The sequence below is a fragment of the Centruroides sculpturatus genome, unplaced genomic scaffold, assembly GCF_000671375.1.
Source record: "Centruroides sculpturatus isolate CEXI.00-Female unplaced genomic scaffold, Cexi_2.0 scaffold45, whole genome shotgun sequence".
NCBI classification, from domain to species: Eukaryota; Metazoa; Arthropoda; class Arachnida; order Scorpiones; family Buthidae; genus Centruroides; species Centruroides sculpturatus.
Genome location: NW_019384310.1, coordinates 717,960 through 736,912, shown reverse-complemented (window position 1 = coordinate 736,912; position 18,953 = coordinate 717,960). Strand labels below are relative to the sequence as shown.

Genomic DNA, 18,953 nt, shown 5'->3' with positions numbered 1-18,953 from the left:
ATGTTACTAGGGAGATATGGCTAGATTAATTGGATCTGGATTGTGTGTGGGCTGCCAGTTTTAAATAGCTAGGTATAAGCTATAAGAGTAGAAGTGCAACTGTCTGAAGTAGAAGGCAATTAACAATGTGTTCAATGGCTGACCAGGTTTGATCCTTTGTGATGCTTTTCAGTCACTGTGTAATATACTGTAATTTGAGATTGCCAAATTTGCACAATGTTCTTGCTAAATCACACTTTTTGTGTGTCTCTGCAACCAAAAATCACATTAATTAAGATTTGAAGACAAAGAAGATACCTCTTTCTCTGGATCTTAATCTGTGTGATATTTGGAAATAGGAAATGCATAATTAATTATTCTGCAACAACATTTCTCCTTATTGGTAAAATATTGTGGCAGAAATTGCTGTATGCAACATCCAATATATGGAGATGATCCATTTTGTAAGAAAGTGGTTGACTTGAGCATTGTTGCCATTGCATTTGGGTTATGACAAAATATAAGCAACTGTCAGTATTTCAAGCTGTCACGAAGCAAGTTACAGCCTCACTGAGACTAGCTTCTTTGAAGAAGAATGATCCAAGGTTAAATGTGACTGTGAATCCACACAAGACTAACTTAGGCAACTGCAGTGGAATCTACTAGAAATTGTGAGGGTTTTCTGTGGAACAAATGCAACAGTTCTGAGTATTCACTATTTCATCAAGGTGAAAATGTGTCTTGTTATTCCATAGGATCATCCACAGCCACAACACATTTCCATCTATTCTGGTAAGAAAACAGAATGCAAGGATCAATCATATTTTCCTGTTGGTGGCAAGCAACTACTGGTCCTGGCCAACCTTATACAATTAACAGTGCATCAACCTTTTCAGTGCATTCCACATTGTGCTATAGGATACACCCAACCCCATGACACTGCCTGTTCATTACTGGAGCATGCAACATTATCAATTAACTGTTTAACAAAGTCTTCAATTGCTTAAAATGATAAGATTGCACCTTGACCAGTCAAACTGCCAGATGTCCAGTTTCCTCAAATCAAATGATTATTGTCTCAAGAGCTTGAGTCAGTGTTTTTCAACAAACTTTTTATGACAATGAAATTCTCAAACTGTTTGCATCTTCAGGAATAAGTGTAAAATGTGAAGGTTTACTGTGTTTATTTTTATATGCATGCTTGAAATAAATATTAATTAGATAATTTTATTTTATTAATATTATATTTATTTCATTTTCAGCATTATATATCCTCAGAATAGAGCCGGAGAACCAGTTTATAATCCATGTGGAAAATATATGGTAAAACTTCACATAAATGGTGTACCACGAAAGGTAATTGTGTTAAATTATAATACTGCAATTTCCTGTGTATAATCCACACTGCATTGTCTTATCATATAATCTGCACCTACAAAGTTGCATTTGAAAATACATTGCTTAACTCATATGCAATTAGAAAGTTTTATTTCATACATTGCATTTTTTTCTCATTTCTTTCATTTTATTTCTGTTATAATTACACCTACACCTACCTACAATAAATTGTTAAAATAAGGGAATCGGGGGGAAAAGTTTCATCTCCAATATATCTAAACTTTATTAAGTATCAAAGTTGATGATAATATTTTTAAAATCAGAGATTAGCTTCCTTATATGGTAAATATTTTAATGGATTGTAATCATGATATCAGCTATTCAATAGGATGCTAAAATTCAGTTTTGTTCATCCAGTTACAGTTCAGAAAATGTTACACAATTTAATTTATTACTGTCTTCTAACTCAAAAGTTATTTAAATTGTATACAAATGTATTTTACTTGGTGTTTTATTTACAAATGTATTAATTTTCTACAATGTTGAGTTTAAAAATGAAGCAAACAAATCAAATTGGTAATACAGTAGAGTGTCGTTTATCCGAAAGCTGGTTATCCGAAACGTCCGTTATCCGAAAGCATTCCAGTTGACAAATTTAAATTTTCGCTAGTGCTTTGGCGCTGCAATCTTTGGCTATTTCTCGGGCTACTCAAATATTTTACGTTTTTGATACTAAATTAACATCTGAAGTATAATTTTTTATTGTTTTTATATTTTTCAATAAATTTATTTTGTTTGTACAAAATAAAAAAATAATTTTTAATGATACAATAGTCTTCATTAGGCTTAACATCGATGCAAATTCAACACGAAGCAACACGCAACAGAGAGAAATTTCAACATGGGATAAATTAATATATTTTTTCGTACATGATTTGTTATCCGAAAAATAAGTTATCCGAACCACCCCAGTCCCCAATTGATTCGGATAAACGACGCTCTACTGTAATGCTATCTTTAGTTATAATTTTGTTAGCAAAATAATGGAAAGTAAAGATGAAACATTGCATAGCCAAGCCAGGAATATCATTTTAAATGTTATAAAATGAATTTTGACAAATAAAATAATTATAAACAATGTAAATAACAAGAATTCATAGTCTATTGTAAAGTGATTAGATGTTTTGAATTAGGTAGGACAGCTCCACTTTTTAATATACTGCTTCAATTTCAAAAATCTCTCAATTTTTAAACTGTTTCATAATTATATTAAAAAATAGCCAATATTCATTGCATAATTGTAAGTCAAAGATAAATTGTCTACAAATTATGGTGTAAAAATTTTAATATCCAACTTGTAGAATTGGTAGCCTAATTGGCAGTTTATCACCTAGTCTGACAACCTTTCTGAATGGTGAATGTATACCATAAACTAATCCATTAATGCCAATTTTTTTATTATTGATTATTATAACTTAAAAAAATATTAATTAATATTAATTAATTAATAGTAAAAAAGTATTTGATTTTACTTCTATGAATATGTACAAAGTGGTTCCTAAATGGCACCCTTTCCAAAATGCATTATATAGGAAAACTACTACAAAAATATATAATAATTTGAAATAAATGCTTTTAATTATAAAATATTGCTTTAAAAATATTAAATTTGTATTTTTTTCTCATATAACACAAACCACAATGACACATACAGTAGTATGTTTTATAACTATTTGACCTTGAGAACAGCTGTTGGTCAACATTTGCAGATCATTTCCATGATTGCCTTGGGAAGTTGGGATTCTAGCCACATGTGTACTAATTACCACAAATACTGAAATATATCACTTTATTTTTGATCATTTGTACTATTTTTATAGGTTGGAAACAGAAAAAAAAGGTCTAAAACAAGAACTTCTATTGGGTATAAAATTATGAAATTTGCTGAGATCATAGACAACATCCAATAGAAGGTAAATAAAACTTTACTTGAGTCAAATCCATTCATAGGAAGTTGAAAAACGATTATTTAATAATTGCCCAAGTGAGACTTGTGTGTGGGCGTTAAGGGATGATTAAAGCAAACAAAGCTATGCTCAGAGCTTAATTAACTGTTAATTGTTGCTATCAAGGTAGGTCATTTGCAGATCATTTCCATGATCTGCAAATGACCTACTTTGTAAACCATTATTTTGTAAACAAGAGTATTTGGATTGGTTCATTGGTTGTTCATAACATCTGTCATTGATGATGTCGGAAAGCTAGAAAACTGACGATCATCGACTGAAATCAATCATGTGACATTGCATCACATTGAAGAACCCACATAACATTCTGCTTTTTACATTTCAGGAACTGGTTACTTTAAAGCGATATAATTATTCAGGTCACATGGCTTGATTGACAACAAGTCTGACTAACTACTCATCAAAGATGATTTTGAAAAGTTCATATTTTATTGAACAGACTAAGTATACAATAATAATAATAAATACTAAATTAAACTTGAAAAAAAATTAGAGATGTTAACATATATAACATCTGTAATACATTTGATGCTTGAAGAGCTTTCTGGGGTTAAGACAAATCTGGAGTGGTGATGTGACCAGTATAGCTCTTTGTAGGAATTATTGCCAAAGCAGATTAAAATAAATAAGTGATAAAAAAAGTAATTGTTATTAATCTTATCATTGCTGATTTTACTATGAAAGTTGCAGTAGACACTTTCGTATTTAATGGCGAGTTTTGGAGTCAATTGTTTAACTCTTATTTACTGTAGAGAATTAATGTATGCTAAAATTAATAGTTGATGTCATTATACAGAAAAGGTGGAATAGCTTTCAAGATACAAGTTTAAGTAGAAATATCTAATAATGTAAACTTGAAATGTTAAAATGCAGAAAAAATGGGAAAGAACTAAAGGTGAGACATACTTATATTTGGTTATTTCCAGAAAAATTTCAATAGCAGACAAATATGTGTGCCATGTAAAGAATTTTTTACTATTTTTAAAAACACTTAGTAAGTTTAGACAAAAGAAAAACCTTTATGGGTTAATTGTACATAAATAACCCCCGTTTTTTTGCCTGGACCGCATTTAATCAGAGACAAAGCTTTTATTTGTATTCTTTATTTATTTTTTATGCATTTCGGGTGCAATATTTTCTTGTAATTTGTACCCCTCTTCAGGATTTTTACATTTCTATAAATTTGGTAAATTTAATTATTACATCAGTAAATTACTACAATAGTTATACAATGGTTTACTAACTAATTGTAGTAATTTACTGATGTAATAATTAAATTTACCAAATTTATAGAAATGTAAAAATCCTGAAGAGGGGTGCAAATTACAAGAAAATATTGCACTCGAAATGCATAGAAAATAAATAAAGAATACAAATAAAAGCTTTGTCTCTGATTAAATGCGGTCCAGGCAAAAAACGGGGGTTATTTATGTACAATTAACCCATAAAGTTTTTTCATCAATTTTGAGGAAATATTTTTGAAAAATTGATTTTTTAAAAGTAATATAAAGTAAACCGCACCATGGATATATACATATCTATTACTTATAAAAGAAAAACCATTGGGCAAATTTGTAAGTGCAGTTTAAAATTGAAAGCAGGCATGGGTTCATGCCTGCTTTCAAATTGACTTTAAAATACAGATAACCCATGAATTATTTTTAGGAAGTTAAGATATCTAAAATAGGCAAATTACCAAAATATCAGAGAAACAAATGGTTGCAACAATTAATTTAGTTTTCATCAAAATATTGATGGCAAATTCATTAGAGTTTGTGGTATTTGTTAAGATTTTATGTGCTTATTAATTTTACATTGTCACTCAAGGGTATACACAATACATGTTCTGAAGACAAGGAAGTATATGTTGACAACAGAAAGTGGCATTTTTATCCAAGAACAACATAAATCACATAATGTAAAACAGCATTTGAAACAAGGTGACATTACACCTTTATCAATGCGGGACAATTGGGCTTTGAATGATTGTAACAAAACCCCTTTACCTATTTGTGTCTTCAGTTAAAAGGTACCAAATTTGTAGTGATAATAGAGAAAATGTCAATATTAATAAAAAATTTTTGTTGTAAATTCTAAAAATTATTAAAATAATTTCTAGATTAAAACCAAGTAAAACTACTTTCTCTTATCCATGTCCACTGATGAGGCTTTATTGTAAGCAAAATGCATTTGGATTTTATGATGAATTTTGTGAATATAAAGTTGTTGGTAATTAAAGTTAAAGTTTAATATTTCTACATTATTTGTTTATCTGCTAAAATAAATCACTCAAAGTTGGATAAGAGAAAGTAGTTTTATTTGGTTTTAATCTAGAAATTATTTTATTAATTTTTAGAATTTACAATAAAAATTTTTTTATGAATTTTTTACTGATCCCATTGTTTTAAATTTTGTGAATATCAATATTAATATTCTTCTAATTTATTGAATAATTAATTAATTATTTATTCAATAAACTTTGTTTTTGTTCTGTTTAAATCTTTGTCAAATTTTTATTTATTTCTGAAATTATGAATTTTCCTTGTTTTTTTTTTCCAGCATGCTATACCTTTTTAGTGATATTCTAATAAATATAAAATGTTATAATTAAGAGTTTAGTACTTATAAAAGCTGCAGATACAAATTTAAGTTTAAATGCAATAAATCTTATTGAAAATATTCAGAGAGATATGAAGAAGAATTTCAAAAAGATGAAAATATTTTAATTATTTGGTAATATTGATGGTGCCTGATTCAACAAGTTCTGGAAGGTTCTCTTGTTTTAAATATTCTGTGTTCTTCGAGTGCCATTCTTTCAAGAATTTACTGGATATTAATGTACAATTTTAGCTACTTTGTCTACTCCTACCATCATCTATCCATATATTTACTATCCATATTCTATCCACACCATCATCAGCCACTAGGATGGTTCCATTCCATCAAGTTAAATCCACTTGAATAATTGACCATATCTGATCATCAGTTTGTATTGACGATGAAAATTTCTGTTAGTTGGGCTAAATTACACTTCCCTTTTGTTTTGCTTAAGCAGTTTTCAAGTTAACTTGATTACATCATTCAGAGTCATTGCTAAATCATTATTTGTCAAGAGTCATAAATTTTGTTGCTTTTCATTGGAATTTATAAAAATTAAAACTAAAATAGACTGTTTAATATTGTTTACTTTGTTTTGTAATGTATAAATTATAAGATTGTAAATGCTCTTCTTGTGAAGAATTAAAAATGAACTAGGAAAAGTTATGTTTTTACTAGGACAAACCAGGAAATAGCTGAGTAACTTTTGAGATTTTGAGTGGCTACCCTGCATATTTATAAAATTAATTAATTCTAAGATGCATTTTCAGATAATAATTGACGATTATCTTCCGTCGACACAAAATGGAGAATTACTGTGTTCATATTCAAGTAATTGCAACGAATTTTGGGTTTCCCTCCTCGAAAAGGCATACATGAAAGTAATGGGAGGATATGACTTTCCTGGGTCTAACTCTGTGAGTGCCATTTATATTATCTTTTGTAATATACGTTGATTTAAATTTAATTGAAATTCCTTTTGTTTAAAGAACATCGATCTTCATGCTTTAACTGGATGGATACCCGAACGAATAGCAATAAACACACAAGATCCTGATTTCAACAAGCAAAATCTGTTCAAAATGTTACACAGCCGTCATTTGAAAGGAGACGTGCTACTGAGTGTTGCCACGGGTGAACTAAATGAAGTTGAAGCCGATAGAGCCGGTCTTGTACCCACTCATGCCTATGCCATACTAGATGTAAAAGAAGTAATGGTGTGTATTTATTTTACAAGTTTTATTTATTTAGAAATTAGATTTATTGGTTATTTATACAAGTTTACCTGTTATTTCACATCATTGGGTAGAAAGTCAGAAATGCAATCGAAATAAAAAAATATTTCAAAATTTATGTTCAAATTACATTCTGAAATTTTTGTCTTTGAACCCAAAGTTAGAAATATAAAAATACATCTTTTAGACTTTTTTCTATGAATCAAAACCTTTTCCATTTACTTTTGAGAAAAATACTTGGAAAGTACTGTCAAATGGAGTTGGATCCTAGAAATAAATTTAAAATATTGTGCTTGTAGACTTAAAAATTTTATATTTAATCTTGTTTTTCATTATCCAGATTGACACAAATTTAAGTATCAAGAAATCAATGTTCTTAAGACATTTAAAGGATTAAATTCCTTGAATCCAAGATTTACTTTTTACCCATTTTTGCTCTTCTGAAGTAGATGTGTCTTAGAATTGCTGGCATTTTAAATTTATGATCCAAAACAATGATTGGAAGTCATTTCAAGTGGACCAGATGTGTCTTAAGCCAATAATAGGTTTTTGGCTCTACTACTTGGTGGTCACATTAGTTTAAACAAAATTTGCTAGTGGTGAGCATTTAATTTAATGACTTTTAACATTTAAACTATCTTTGGGATAACTTTGTGATAGAGCATTAAGATAGAAAATTGTCATATGTGAACAATATTGAAATATAACTGCCAAAAGTTTCCTATTTTGTGGCATTTGATTTACTGGAAGTTGAGGATTTTTAACTTGTTCTTACTCAGCGGTACATAATAAAATTTATTATTTACAAATTTTTTCCTCCATTAAAACTTTTAAAATATGATTTCAAACTCATCATGCACATTAGAATCAAGAACTGTAGTAATTACTTCCAAATTCACAGCATTCATCTCAAGTTGGCAATCTTCATCTATACTAATATTATAAAGAGGTAATGTTTGTATGTATGTTAGTTTGTATGCAGCAGGTAATCTTCGAAACTACTCATCCGATTTCAAAAATTTTTTCACCAATTTTTAGAATGGAACTTCAGGGTGGACATAGGCTGTATATTATTCCGTTAAACATGGGGGATGGACAGTTCTTTATGGTAAGCCTTACGGGGAAGGCTTACCGTAAAGAACTCTGCTTCTATTTATACTATTTTAGATGCGGAGTTTTTGCATTTTTGATTGCATTTTAATAGGGTACGTCAACAGAATGTACACTAAGAAGGGATTTTTCGATATTCCCCCCGGGGGGGAGAGAGACAGGATTAAGGCTTACTCTGAAAAACTTGGCTTCTATTATACTATTTTAGATGCGGGTTTTTGCGTTTTTGATTGCGTTTTAATAGGGTACGTCAACACAATGTACACAAAGAAGGGATTTTTCGACATTCCCCCGCGGGGGAGAGGGACAGGATTAAGGCTTACTGTGAAAAACTTGGCTTCTATTATACTATTTTAGATGCGGGTTTTTGCGCTTTTGATTGCGTTTTAATAGGGTACGTCAAGAGAATGTACACTAAGAAAAAATTTTTCGAAAAATTCCCACCCACGGGGGAAGTGTTATACATTTATAATAGATACATTTTGAGCCACAACAAGGTGTGGCGGGATCTGCTAGTTCTCTTATAATGTAAACAATATATTTGAATAAAGAATAGGAAGGAGTGAATTAATAATAATAAATATATCTTTAAAAATAAGCAAATGGTGCTTAATATAAATTGTTTTTAGATATTGTGACATTATGAAATAACTGGAATGGTAAGGTATATAAATAATGTAATTGTAAAAGAACAAATAAAATTTGTTTATTTTGTTTCTAAGGATTGAATTAAATTTCCCAATTTGATTGTTATTGGCCAACATTTAGAAAAAATTATTTGTTATTTCTATTATGTTGTTAATACCTTGACATTCTGCAAAGCATCAAGGTTTAAACTTTGATGTCTTGTAGGATATAAAACATTTTAATTTTTCAAACTGGAATTTCTTAGTTGACATATTTGACTTACCATTTGTCTTTCTTTATGCATTCTGCTTTCATTTGAATTGATTGGTGAATTTACTGTAATTTTATGTATAAACTAAGGGGCTTTGCTCACTAGCAGCTAGGGTTTCTCAAACGGGAACCCGGGAAATCCCACAAATTTCTTAAAAATTCTTATTTTGTGTTAAGGTTGAGGAAATTTTGCAAATAGAAAGTATAATTAACACACAAACTGTCAGAATACATTTGTATTTATTAATTTTAAACCTACTTATTAGATTTTTTAAATTTTTGCTCGCTATGATATGTCACAAATGGTTAATAATCAATACGTAGCTTATTTGTGGCAGGACTTTCAAAATTCTTTACCTGTAATATCTGGAATAATTATGCTTATGCTGTCTTAATTTTTAACCATGCCCAGTAGCTTCAATAACTGTGTAACGCCAAGTTGTGCAAATTGGGCAAGTCTGCAAGTATGAAGTTTTTCTTCATAAACCCGATTATTAAAGACAAACAAACTGCCGAATTATTGGGCTATGATGTTTCTATTAAAGCAGTCAAGGTAGATAAATCAAGAGTACTAGAGAACAAAAGAAATACTACAATCTCAAAAATGAACTAGAAATCTTTCAGGATACAGGTGAAAAACACACAATATTTGTTTTCTCTTAAATGCATTAAACATGATTCCACTCACATCAATTGAATCGGAAAGGGCATTCTCGGTAGCGGGACTTTTCATTGCTAAAATAGGAATCAGATTGAGTGAACAGAGTATTGACCATCTTTGCTTTTTAAAATCTTATAAAAATTTACAATATTTTATATTATATTTTATTTAAAAACAAAAATTACCTTCTAAGTTAGAAGTTTGATCTAAGTTCATTTTTTTTTAATTTTTAACTCAATTCAAAGCATTTTGTTGTTGTTGTTGTATGCAGTTTCCAGCAAACTTTAATAAATATTTTCTATTTGTGAACATTTCTATGTAATTCAAAGGTAATTTTTAATATATATCTTATACAGCATTATTAATATGATTTTGTAGGTTGCAGAACATATTAAATTACTTTAAAAAATGAAAAATATATCATTTGAATTCATGATATTTTGTATATCTTAAAAATAATTAAGTCTATCCTGGGATTTCCCAGAACAGTTCACTTTTTCCCCAAAAGACCGGGAAATGAGAAACCCTACTAGCAGCCTATGGTGGTTCAACTCCCTATTTGCTTAGTCTATATTGAAAACAAGTGTGCAATTTGTAATAAAAATTTTGATGAGTTATCTCCTGCAAGAGAGCCAATGCCCCTCAGACCAGCCTCCCACTCATTTGGTCTTCCCATAGGATAGGTGGCCAACCATTCTAGTCCTGCTTGCTTCACTCCCCTCACGGCCCAACCCTATATTCATGCATGCTTTCTTTTGCTCAGCCCCCACTCACTTCACTTCAAAAGTTTTTTGGCAGTTCATTAATTTCCAGTGCTGCCATTTTTATTTTATTTTTGTGATGGAAAAAGTGTTACTGTATTTTTGCAGAATGACTGACATTCTACGTAAAAATGGGGGAGACCAGCATGCTGGAAACCCTGGGATTACTGGCATGCTGATTAAACTGTGACTAAAATATAAAATGAATCAGATCTATCAACACTAGTTGTTAATTAAATGTTAAAGAAAACATTCTTCTAAGTGAAATAAAATAATACTATTGTAATTTCATGACTTAAAATCAAGAAGAGAGTTTTCATTTACAAGGTAATAAAACGATTTACTACTCATGTCAGTAAGTCCTGGTAGTTAGTCAGTGTGGGTTACACGAACCATCTACCCTGACCTTAAAAAATCTCAAATTCTGACTCTCAAATTTCACACAAAGTGGATGTTAATTGGTGTAAGCTGAGATAATTTACAGTGAGTTTCTTAAATTTAATATGTTTACAGTTGACCCCCCTCTAACACTGTTGATAATTCCGTTTTATATGAATTCCATGTTGTACGAGTCACTTAGATTTTACAAATACATGAGCCATTCACAGCCCGGCACACATATTTGTAAAATCTAAGTAACTCATACAACATGTAATTCATATAAAACGGAATTATCAACAGTGTTGTAGGGGGGGTCGACTGTATTTTTGCATTTTTTATTCAAATAACAATAAAATACTCTTGGAATTCCAAAACTGCTAGTTGTGTGTGTATTTTATGTTGTTTGAAAGAAGACAAAATGAAGAAATTAAACATATAATTGTAGTTTTTGGTGTAATGCTGATAGTTTCGGTTTTAGAATAAAAACATCTTTTTTTTAATGTGTGCTGTATAGAGGGAGGGATGTATAGCCTCACTTAAACTGGCATGCCGGTTTTTACCATACAGAAATATCTGATTTCATGGTCTCCCCAGATAGACCAGCATGCCAGTCATTCTGCAAAAATACAATATGATGATTTTAAGCGTAATATTTTATATTTTTACATCATCCAATTGTTTACTGTAATGCTTTTTTAAATAAAGAAAATATTATTGAATTATTGGTTATGATGAAAGCAATTGCCAATGACGGATTCAAATACTGATCTCAAAGGAAACATTCTTGGTATCTTACTAACCAAACCAATCCAATTTAACATTTACCAGCAATTTTCAAATATTTTTACAGTTGAAACACTGAAGCAAAATAATCTATTATGCTATTATATCTGATAATGTTTATTAATGCAATTAAAATTTTGAATTTGGTTTTACATAATGTCTGTTATTAATGCCAATTAAATTTTCAAATTAGAAATTTGCTTTTGGTTAAATTGAGATTTTTCTGATGGTTGCATGACTAAGGCAGTAAAGGAGCTAGGATCTAGTTAGGAATTCACAAAAAAAATTTCTTTTTAGTCTGTTCCAGAAATTGAGTCACATTTTTCGTCATCTGGCATTCCCATTGCAAGACTGGTCGATCCCACAGTAGGTATGGAAAGACTGTGGAAAAAAGCAAAAAATGGGGATTTTACTACATTTGAATATTTTTTGTTTAACAAAGATGTAAACAGTTATTAATGTTATTTATATTCACTTTCAGGGAAAACAATTATTTCTAGTAAAAAATCCCTGGAGCCATCTTCGCTGGAAAGGAAAATATTCGGAACATGACAGCGCAAGTTGGACGCTGCAGTTACGGGAGGCATTGAAATATGATCCAAAAAGTGCAAAGATGTTTGACAATGGTAAGGTTAATTATAAAACCTCTATTATTATATACAAATTATTGTATATAAAGAACCAAATGTTAATAAAATAATGATGACAACAATATCATAAATTATTTTGTTAATAATCATGTGTAATTATGTTGAAAAATCAAAATTTAAAACTTATGCTTCTATAATTAACTTATTTAATTCTAAATTATCATCAGCGATTTAAATAAGTGAAAAGAAGTTTATATTAAATTATAAATTTAATTTTAATTACAAAAAAATTTGTATATATGTAATATTGATGCAAAATTTGTAGAAATGAGTGTAATTCTTGTCTTCAATTATAGGTGTGTTTTGGATAGATTATGATTCTCTCCTTCACTTCTTCGATGTCGTTTACTTAAATTGGAATCCTTCGCTATTTAAATATACATATTGCATTCACCAGTAAGTAAAAATTTCAAAATTGGATTTGATAAAGTTCTAATAATTCAGAATCAACCAGATTTGAATCTTAAGTATTTTTGTCATTAATTCTGAAATTTAATCAAATTTTTAATAAGTTTTTTTATTTTATGGTCACATAAAAATACTTAAAACTCAAGATTTTGAACTATTTTGAAGATTTTGATAAATAATATATTAAAAATAAATCTCTGTGCATTTAAAGCTTGGCTTTTGCTTATTTGACACAAATTATAGAAGATTCACCAAAAAAGTTATATTTCTTTTGTATCAGCACATTTATATATTTTAAAATAGACATCTGTATTCCAAGACATTCTTAATTTTTTTTTCAAAGCTGCATCTAATTCCTTTAGAAGGGGGTCAATATAACTTTGCAAATATAAAAAATTATTTTACAACATTAAAAATTTTGCATATTTTTGTTCTTAAATAAGTGTAGGAAGATGTTTTTAAAAATTATGTAAGAGACTATAGCATATATAATATAATATAGTATAATTAATATTGAAGGGGGTCAATGAAAAAATATTTTTTTTTGTGTATGTCCCTTTTAAAAAGGTTGAGAAACCCCTGCTTTAAAATATTCACAAATTATAAAAGTATGTTTTATTGTTTTTCTCATTTATTGATATCTTAGCTTTTAATTGAAAACTGGATTGTATTTTGTATTTGTTTGACAAATTGTTTTCTATGATTATATTTCAAGAGTTGATATATCTAGTGATCTGTTATTTGAAAGCATTGAAAATTTGTTTAAAAATCTTATTCATTTACAAATGGTGTCTATGAACTCAACTATTTTATTGTAATGTTTATTCTTAATATTGTAATTTTAATGCTTCAATAACAATAATATATAGCTAACACAACATTCACCATTCTGGAGTATGTGTACATAAAATATTTTTCCATTTTTTATGAATTTCTTTTTAATGTTCTTAACATTATTTCAATTTAGAATCATGTAACATATTAATATTGCTGTTCTTAAATTTTTATTACTATCTAGCTATATTCAATTTATGGCATCTGACATCGCCTTCTGACCTCCAGAAACCCTCTCCATCTCTCTCTATCCATACACCATTCCTCTTTAATCCTGTTTTCACTATATGCTAACTTTACTCCGTCGTATCAAGTTTGCCTGGGCCTTCCTCTCTTTTTCTTTTATTGTGGAATGTATTCCATTGACATTTTCGGGAGTCTTTCACCACTCATTCTTTTCACATGTCCAAACCAAATAAGTTGTTTTATCTGTATTTCTTCAAAAACCATCTCCTTCAAACCTATTAGGTCTTTGATCCTCTCATTACTTATTCTTTCTCTTTTTGAGATTCTGCTCAATCTTCTCAATGCATCCATTTCAACTGTTGTTACTTTTCTCTCTTCTCCCCCAGTCATTCTCCATGCCTACACTCCGTATAATAGATTGCTTTTAACACTAGCATTATGTATTCTTTTTTTTCTTGATCTAGTTGTTTCTTCACTCTACTATATTCCATTTAATCTTTTAACTGCTCTCTTACCTTGCGCTAATCTTGTATTAATTTCTAATGCATCTCTTCCATCTTGATGAGTTTGTATTCCAAGATAATTGTAATGCTCACATCCCTCAATCTTTTCTCCTTTCAGTTCCATGACTGTTCAGTCCTCCTGTGCATAAATATTTTGGTTTACTCATGTTTCTATATAAACTTCCTTTAAAATGTCCCTCTCTTATTTTTCTTGTCGTGTGTTCCAGACCATCCTTATCTTCTGCCATTATCACCTGATCATCTGCGAATTGTAATGTAAACATTGACTTACCGTTAATATCTATTCCCATATTACAACATTTCTTTTTCCATATTTTCAATACTCCTATGTAGATTTTAAATAAAGTTGGTGAGATACATCATCCTTGTCTTAGTCCTTTTGATACCATAAATTCTTCTGATAGTTTTTTCCAATTTTTGTTTTTGTTACAGATTCTCCATATAATTCTTTAACTGCTTTAATAAGTGTATTATTAATATTTCTCTTTTAATGTCTCCCATACTTTTGATGTTGGGACAGTATCTTATGCATTTGTTAAGTCTATAAACAACAAACAACTTGTCCTGTTGCTAATCTTTTCTGCATAATCTGTTTTATATAAAAAATATTGTCCATACATGATCTTCCTGTTCTGAATCCACTCTGCTCTTATTATTTGTCCATATAATCTACTAAATGTTGCTGTTACTGTAATTCCTCAATAGTTCTCACATTTTTGTTTGTCTCCTTTTTTATAGATTGGAAAATTGGCTTTTTGACATCTTTCTTCTGAAATGTCTTCTCCATTAAAACACCTTTCGAATAATTTTGTTGTCATTCTAAATAATTTTTCTGTTCCATTTTTATCAGTTCTGCCGGCATTCCTCCAGGACTTTTCACTCTGTTATTCTTCAGTTTCTTACATGTGTGTTTAATCTGATTTGTCTCTAAATGGATTGGTACATGAACTATAATGAACTAAAAATAATCCCCAAACAAAATGTAATGAGTTGATTCTGACTCATTCTAACTCAAATTGACTATCCTTCCTAGATCATTCTCTCTTCCAATCAATGTTCTTGTTAGAAAGAGAAGGAATTTCTATATTTGATCTGTTTTTTTAGATCATGCACAAGATTAGTTGTGAAATTTTTATGTTGAGTCATCTTAGACAATTTATTGTAGCACTCAAATTCTTTGCTTTTCTTGAAGAGACAAATCCAAATCTCTACACTTTGGATCATAGCAGAAACAATGCAAAAGGATTTTTTTCATAAAGCACTTTATACAGTCTTCCTAACACAACAGATCACAAAATTAAATTAGAGAAATTGCAACAGGTGCACATGTTTATCCCCAATCATTGTAACTATATGTTTTTAAAAGATAAATTCTAAGAAAATACATGAAGTGTACTCTTTTTATCATGCATATGGTATGCAAAAGATAAAAGGTATGCAGTTAAATGTAAATTTCAAAGGAAAAATCTATTTATAGTAGTATGAATTTTCTAAGGATTCGTATTATTTGTCTCCAAGTGTAATTATCGCAATTGACAACAGCCATAGTTTATACTGTAATAGGCAAATTATTTGTAACTAATGTTTTTAGGCCAAATGATAAATGTTATCAATTGGTTGTTGTTATCTGTAACCAGATTCTAAAATATTTATACTAATTGCAGATGACAGTTTTGATTTTTATGTGAAATTTAAATACATTTAGATCCTGGAAAGCAGGAACAGGCCCTGCCAAAGATTTATACAGTGTTACTGACAATCCCCAATATTCATTAGAAGTAAAATCACCTGGTTCGGCTGTATGGATATTGCTTACTCGTCATATTACGGATAGAGTAAGTTATTGTATTAAATAAATACAATATCATTTAAATTAGTTATCCTATATTAATTTATATTTACTTTTTTCTTATTCCATAGGATGATTTTGCTGATAATAAAGAATATATAACAGTATTGGTATATAAAAATAATGGAAGAAAAGTATATTTCCCTTGTATGTTATCATTTTATAATAATTAAGTTCATGTTTGTTGTTTCAGGCCTATATTTATAATGTTTTGACAAAAAACGAAATTAATCATTAATTGCATTCTTTTTATAATTCTGAACTTTTTTGATTATTTCATAGTAAAATTACTTCATTCTCATTTACATCGCTCATCTCACATTAATAAAATATACATATATATTTTTTTTTCACTCTTTCCACTCTGTATAGAAAATAAGAGGGTCTTTTAATCATACTTATGGATTTGGCCAGGCTCATAATGGGTTTAGTTAGTAAGGTCAAGTTCTCCATATCCAAAATGATTTTAGAAAACAGAAGAAACTATAAACATCTTCATTACGTCCTTTCACACACCTCAGGAACAAAACTGTCTTTTTCCCTGTAAAGTTGACCTTTTATTAGAGGCTAATCATTCACTGTAATATACAAAACAAAAAAAAAATTTTTTAATATTTCAGGATAATGGCACAGAAAATAATTTTTTAAATATTAATTATATAAATTTATTTATGTTGTCCTGGTCAATGTGTTAATTAATATCCAAAATGAATTCCCTTGAAAAATTTCTGGGGTTACTTGCCCAGATTTGATATTTGGTCCCTGTGGTTGGCCAAGATGTTTGACATCAGCCTTTCCTTTTCAAAAAAATCATATTTTCAATACTGTAAAGTAATTATCTTGTAATCTTTAGGCTTTTAGAAAAGTTTAATTTTGTTCTATAGCAACAACATGACTCTATAGTCTATTTATCCTAACTTGGCAGCTACTGTAAACAAACTAAGACACACCTCCCTTTGTTTATTGGTTTAAACCCATGTCCACCAATTAAAAATCGTATTGCATCTCATTCGTCCGCAGAAAATAGTTCTTCGTTATTTATAAAATCATTAATGAAATGCTATTCACTTAGCAATGATTATAAATGTTATTATTTCATATTTGTTAAGTTGTTATTTTAATAAATATTTGCACATTCTGAATCATTAGAAATAAACTTTTTCCGGTCATGCGCACTATAATGTTTTTGTTTCTTTTTCCATTCATTGCAATAACTACCGTTATTTCAAATTGTGTTGTTGAATTACAAAAATGGAAAACTTGAATGTAAATACGATTAAACATCGGCAAGGAAAATCGCTGAGGAGCTCGGATAAACAAATAGTATTAAATTTGTTTAATTCTTTAACTGAAACGAATCCAGAAGTCTGCGTGAAGGATTTAGTGAAAATGGTAGCACAGACAACAGGGATATCAGAACGGAGCATTTACAGAATTCGTAAAGAATATTTTACTAATGGTAAAGTAATAACTCCTTCGAAAACCCGTAAGCGTACTCAACTCGTTGACAAATATGACGAATTCACAAAATGTGCCATTAGAGGTAAAGTACACAATTTTTATTTTTTAAACGAATTACCTACTGTAGATAAGGTATTACAGGCTGTTAATGACGATCCAGATTTACCAGACTTTACTCGATCTACGATATATAATTTGTTAAAATTACTTAATTTTAAATATACGAACCGAAACAGAAATAGTAGATTAATTGAAAGAGACGATATCATTTTATGGCGAAGACAATATCTACGAAAAATAAGAGAAATGCGTTCTTTAGGCCGTAAAATTTACTATTTGGACGAAACATGGATTAATGCGGGCCATACCAAGAATAAAGTATGGAAGGATTGTTCAATTACGTCTTATCGCGAAGCTTTTATGTCTGGACGATCTACTGGATTGAAAAATCCTTCTGGAAAGGGGAAACGAATAGTTGTTGTTCATATAGGCAGCAATACAGGTTTTCTGAATGGTGGTCTGTATGAATTTGAATCAAAGTCGACAAAAGATTACCATGAAGAAATGGATAGCAATAATTTCAAAAAATGGTTTGAAAAAATATTATCAAAATTAGAAAGTAATGCTGTTGTTGTCATGGACAATGCTCCATATCACTCAGCTAAAATTGAGAAGATTCCAAATTGTAGTTGGAAAAAAGCTGACATAATTTCTTGGTTGGAAAAAAATAGGGTTCGTCATAACGACAAAATGTTGAAAATAGAACTTTTGGATATTGTTAAAAAAATAAAACATAAATACGATAAATATATTATTGACGAAATGGCCAAAGAAATAGGTATCGACGTGTTACGTTTACCTCCGTATCATTGTAATTTAAATCCTATTGAATTGATATGGGCAGATATGAAAGGTTACATCGCACGTCACAACACAACATTCAAACTGTCGGATGTGCGAATTTTAATGAATGAAGCTATCGAACAAATAAATGAAGAACGATGGAGAAAATGTATTGAACATATAGAAAAAGAAGAACAACGAATGTGGGAACTTGATGAGATTTCAGAAACTGTTGTAGAAAAACTGATTATTCAGTCTAACACAAGTAGTGACGAAAGCGATATAAATGATTACTTTGAGCAACTATGTTCTGATACAGATGATTAATAAGGTAAGTTTACACTATAATTATTTTAAAAAATTTTTATTTATATAAATATAACATAGATAAATTCATACATGTTTTCTGTAAGTCTTAATAATATATA

At 29.5% G+C, this 18,953-nt stretch overlaps 1 protein-coding gene across 1 annotated transcript in view; it reads left to right on the top strand.

Annotated features, from left to right (window-relative positions):
• The window catches only part of LOC111621560 (calpain-7-like), a 71,329-nt gene that overhangs the window by 45,644 nt on the left and 6,732 nt on the right, over window positions 1-18,953 (top strand). The window contains exons 10-16 of the mRNA XM_023363736.1: window positions 1,242-1,335; window positions 6,713-6,859; window positions 6,932-7,159; window positions 12,252-12,396; window positions 12,717-12,816; window positions 16,078-16,207; window positions 16,293-16,368. Of these exons, the coding sequence (XP_023219504.1) occupies window positions 1,242-1,335; window positions 6,713-6,859; window positions 6,932-7,159; window positions 12,252-12,396; window positions 12,717-12,816; window positions 16,078-16,207; window positions 16,293-16,368 (920 nt within the window). The remainder of the gene's footprint in view (window positions 1-1,241; window positions 1,336-6,712; window positions 6,860-6,931; window positions 7,160-12,251; window positions 12,397-12,716; window positions 12,817-16,077; window positions 16,208-16,292; window positions 16,369-18,953) is intronic.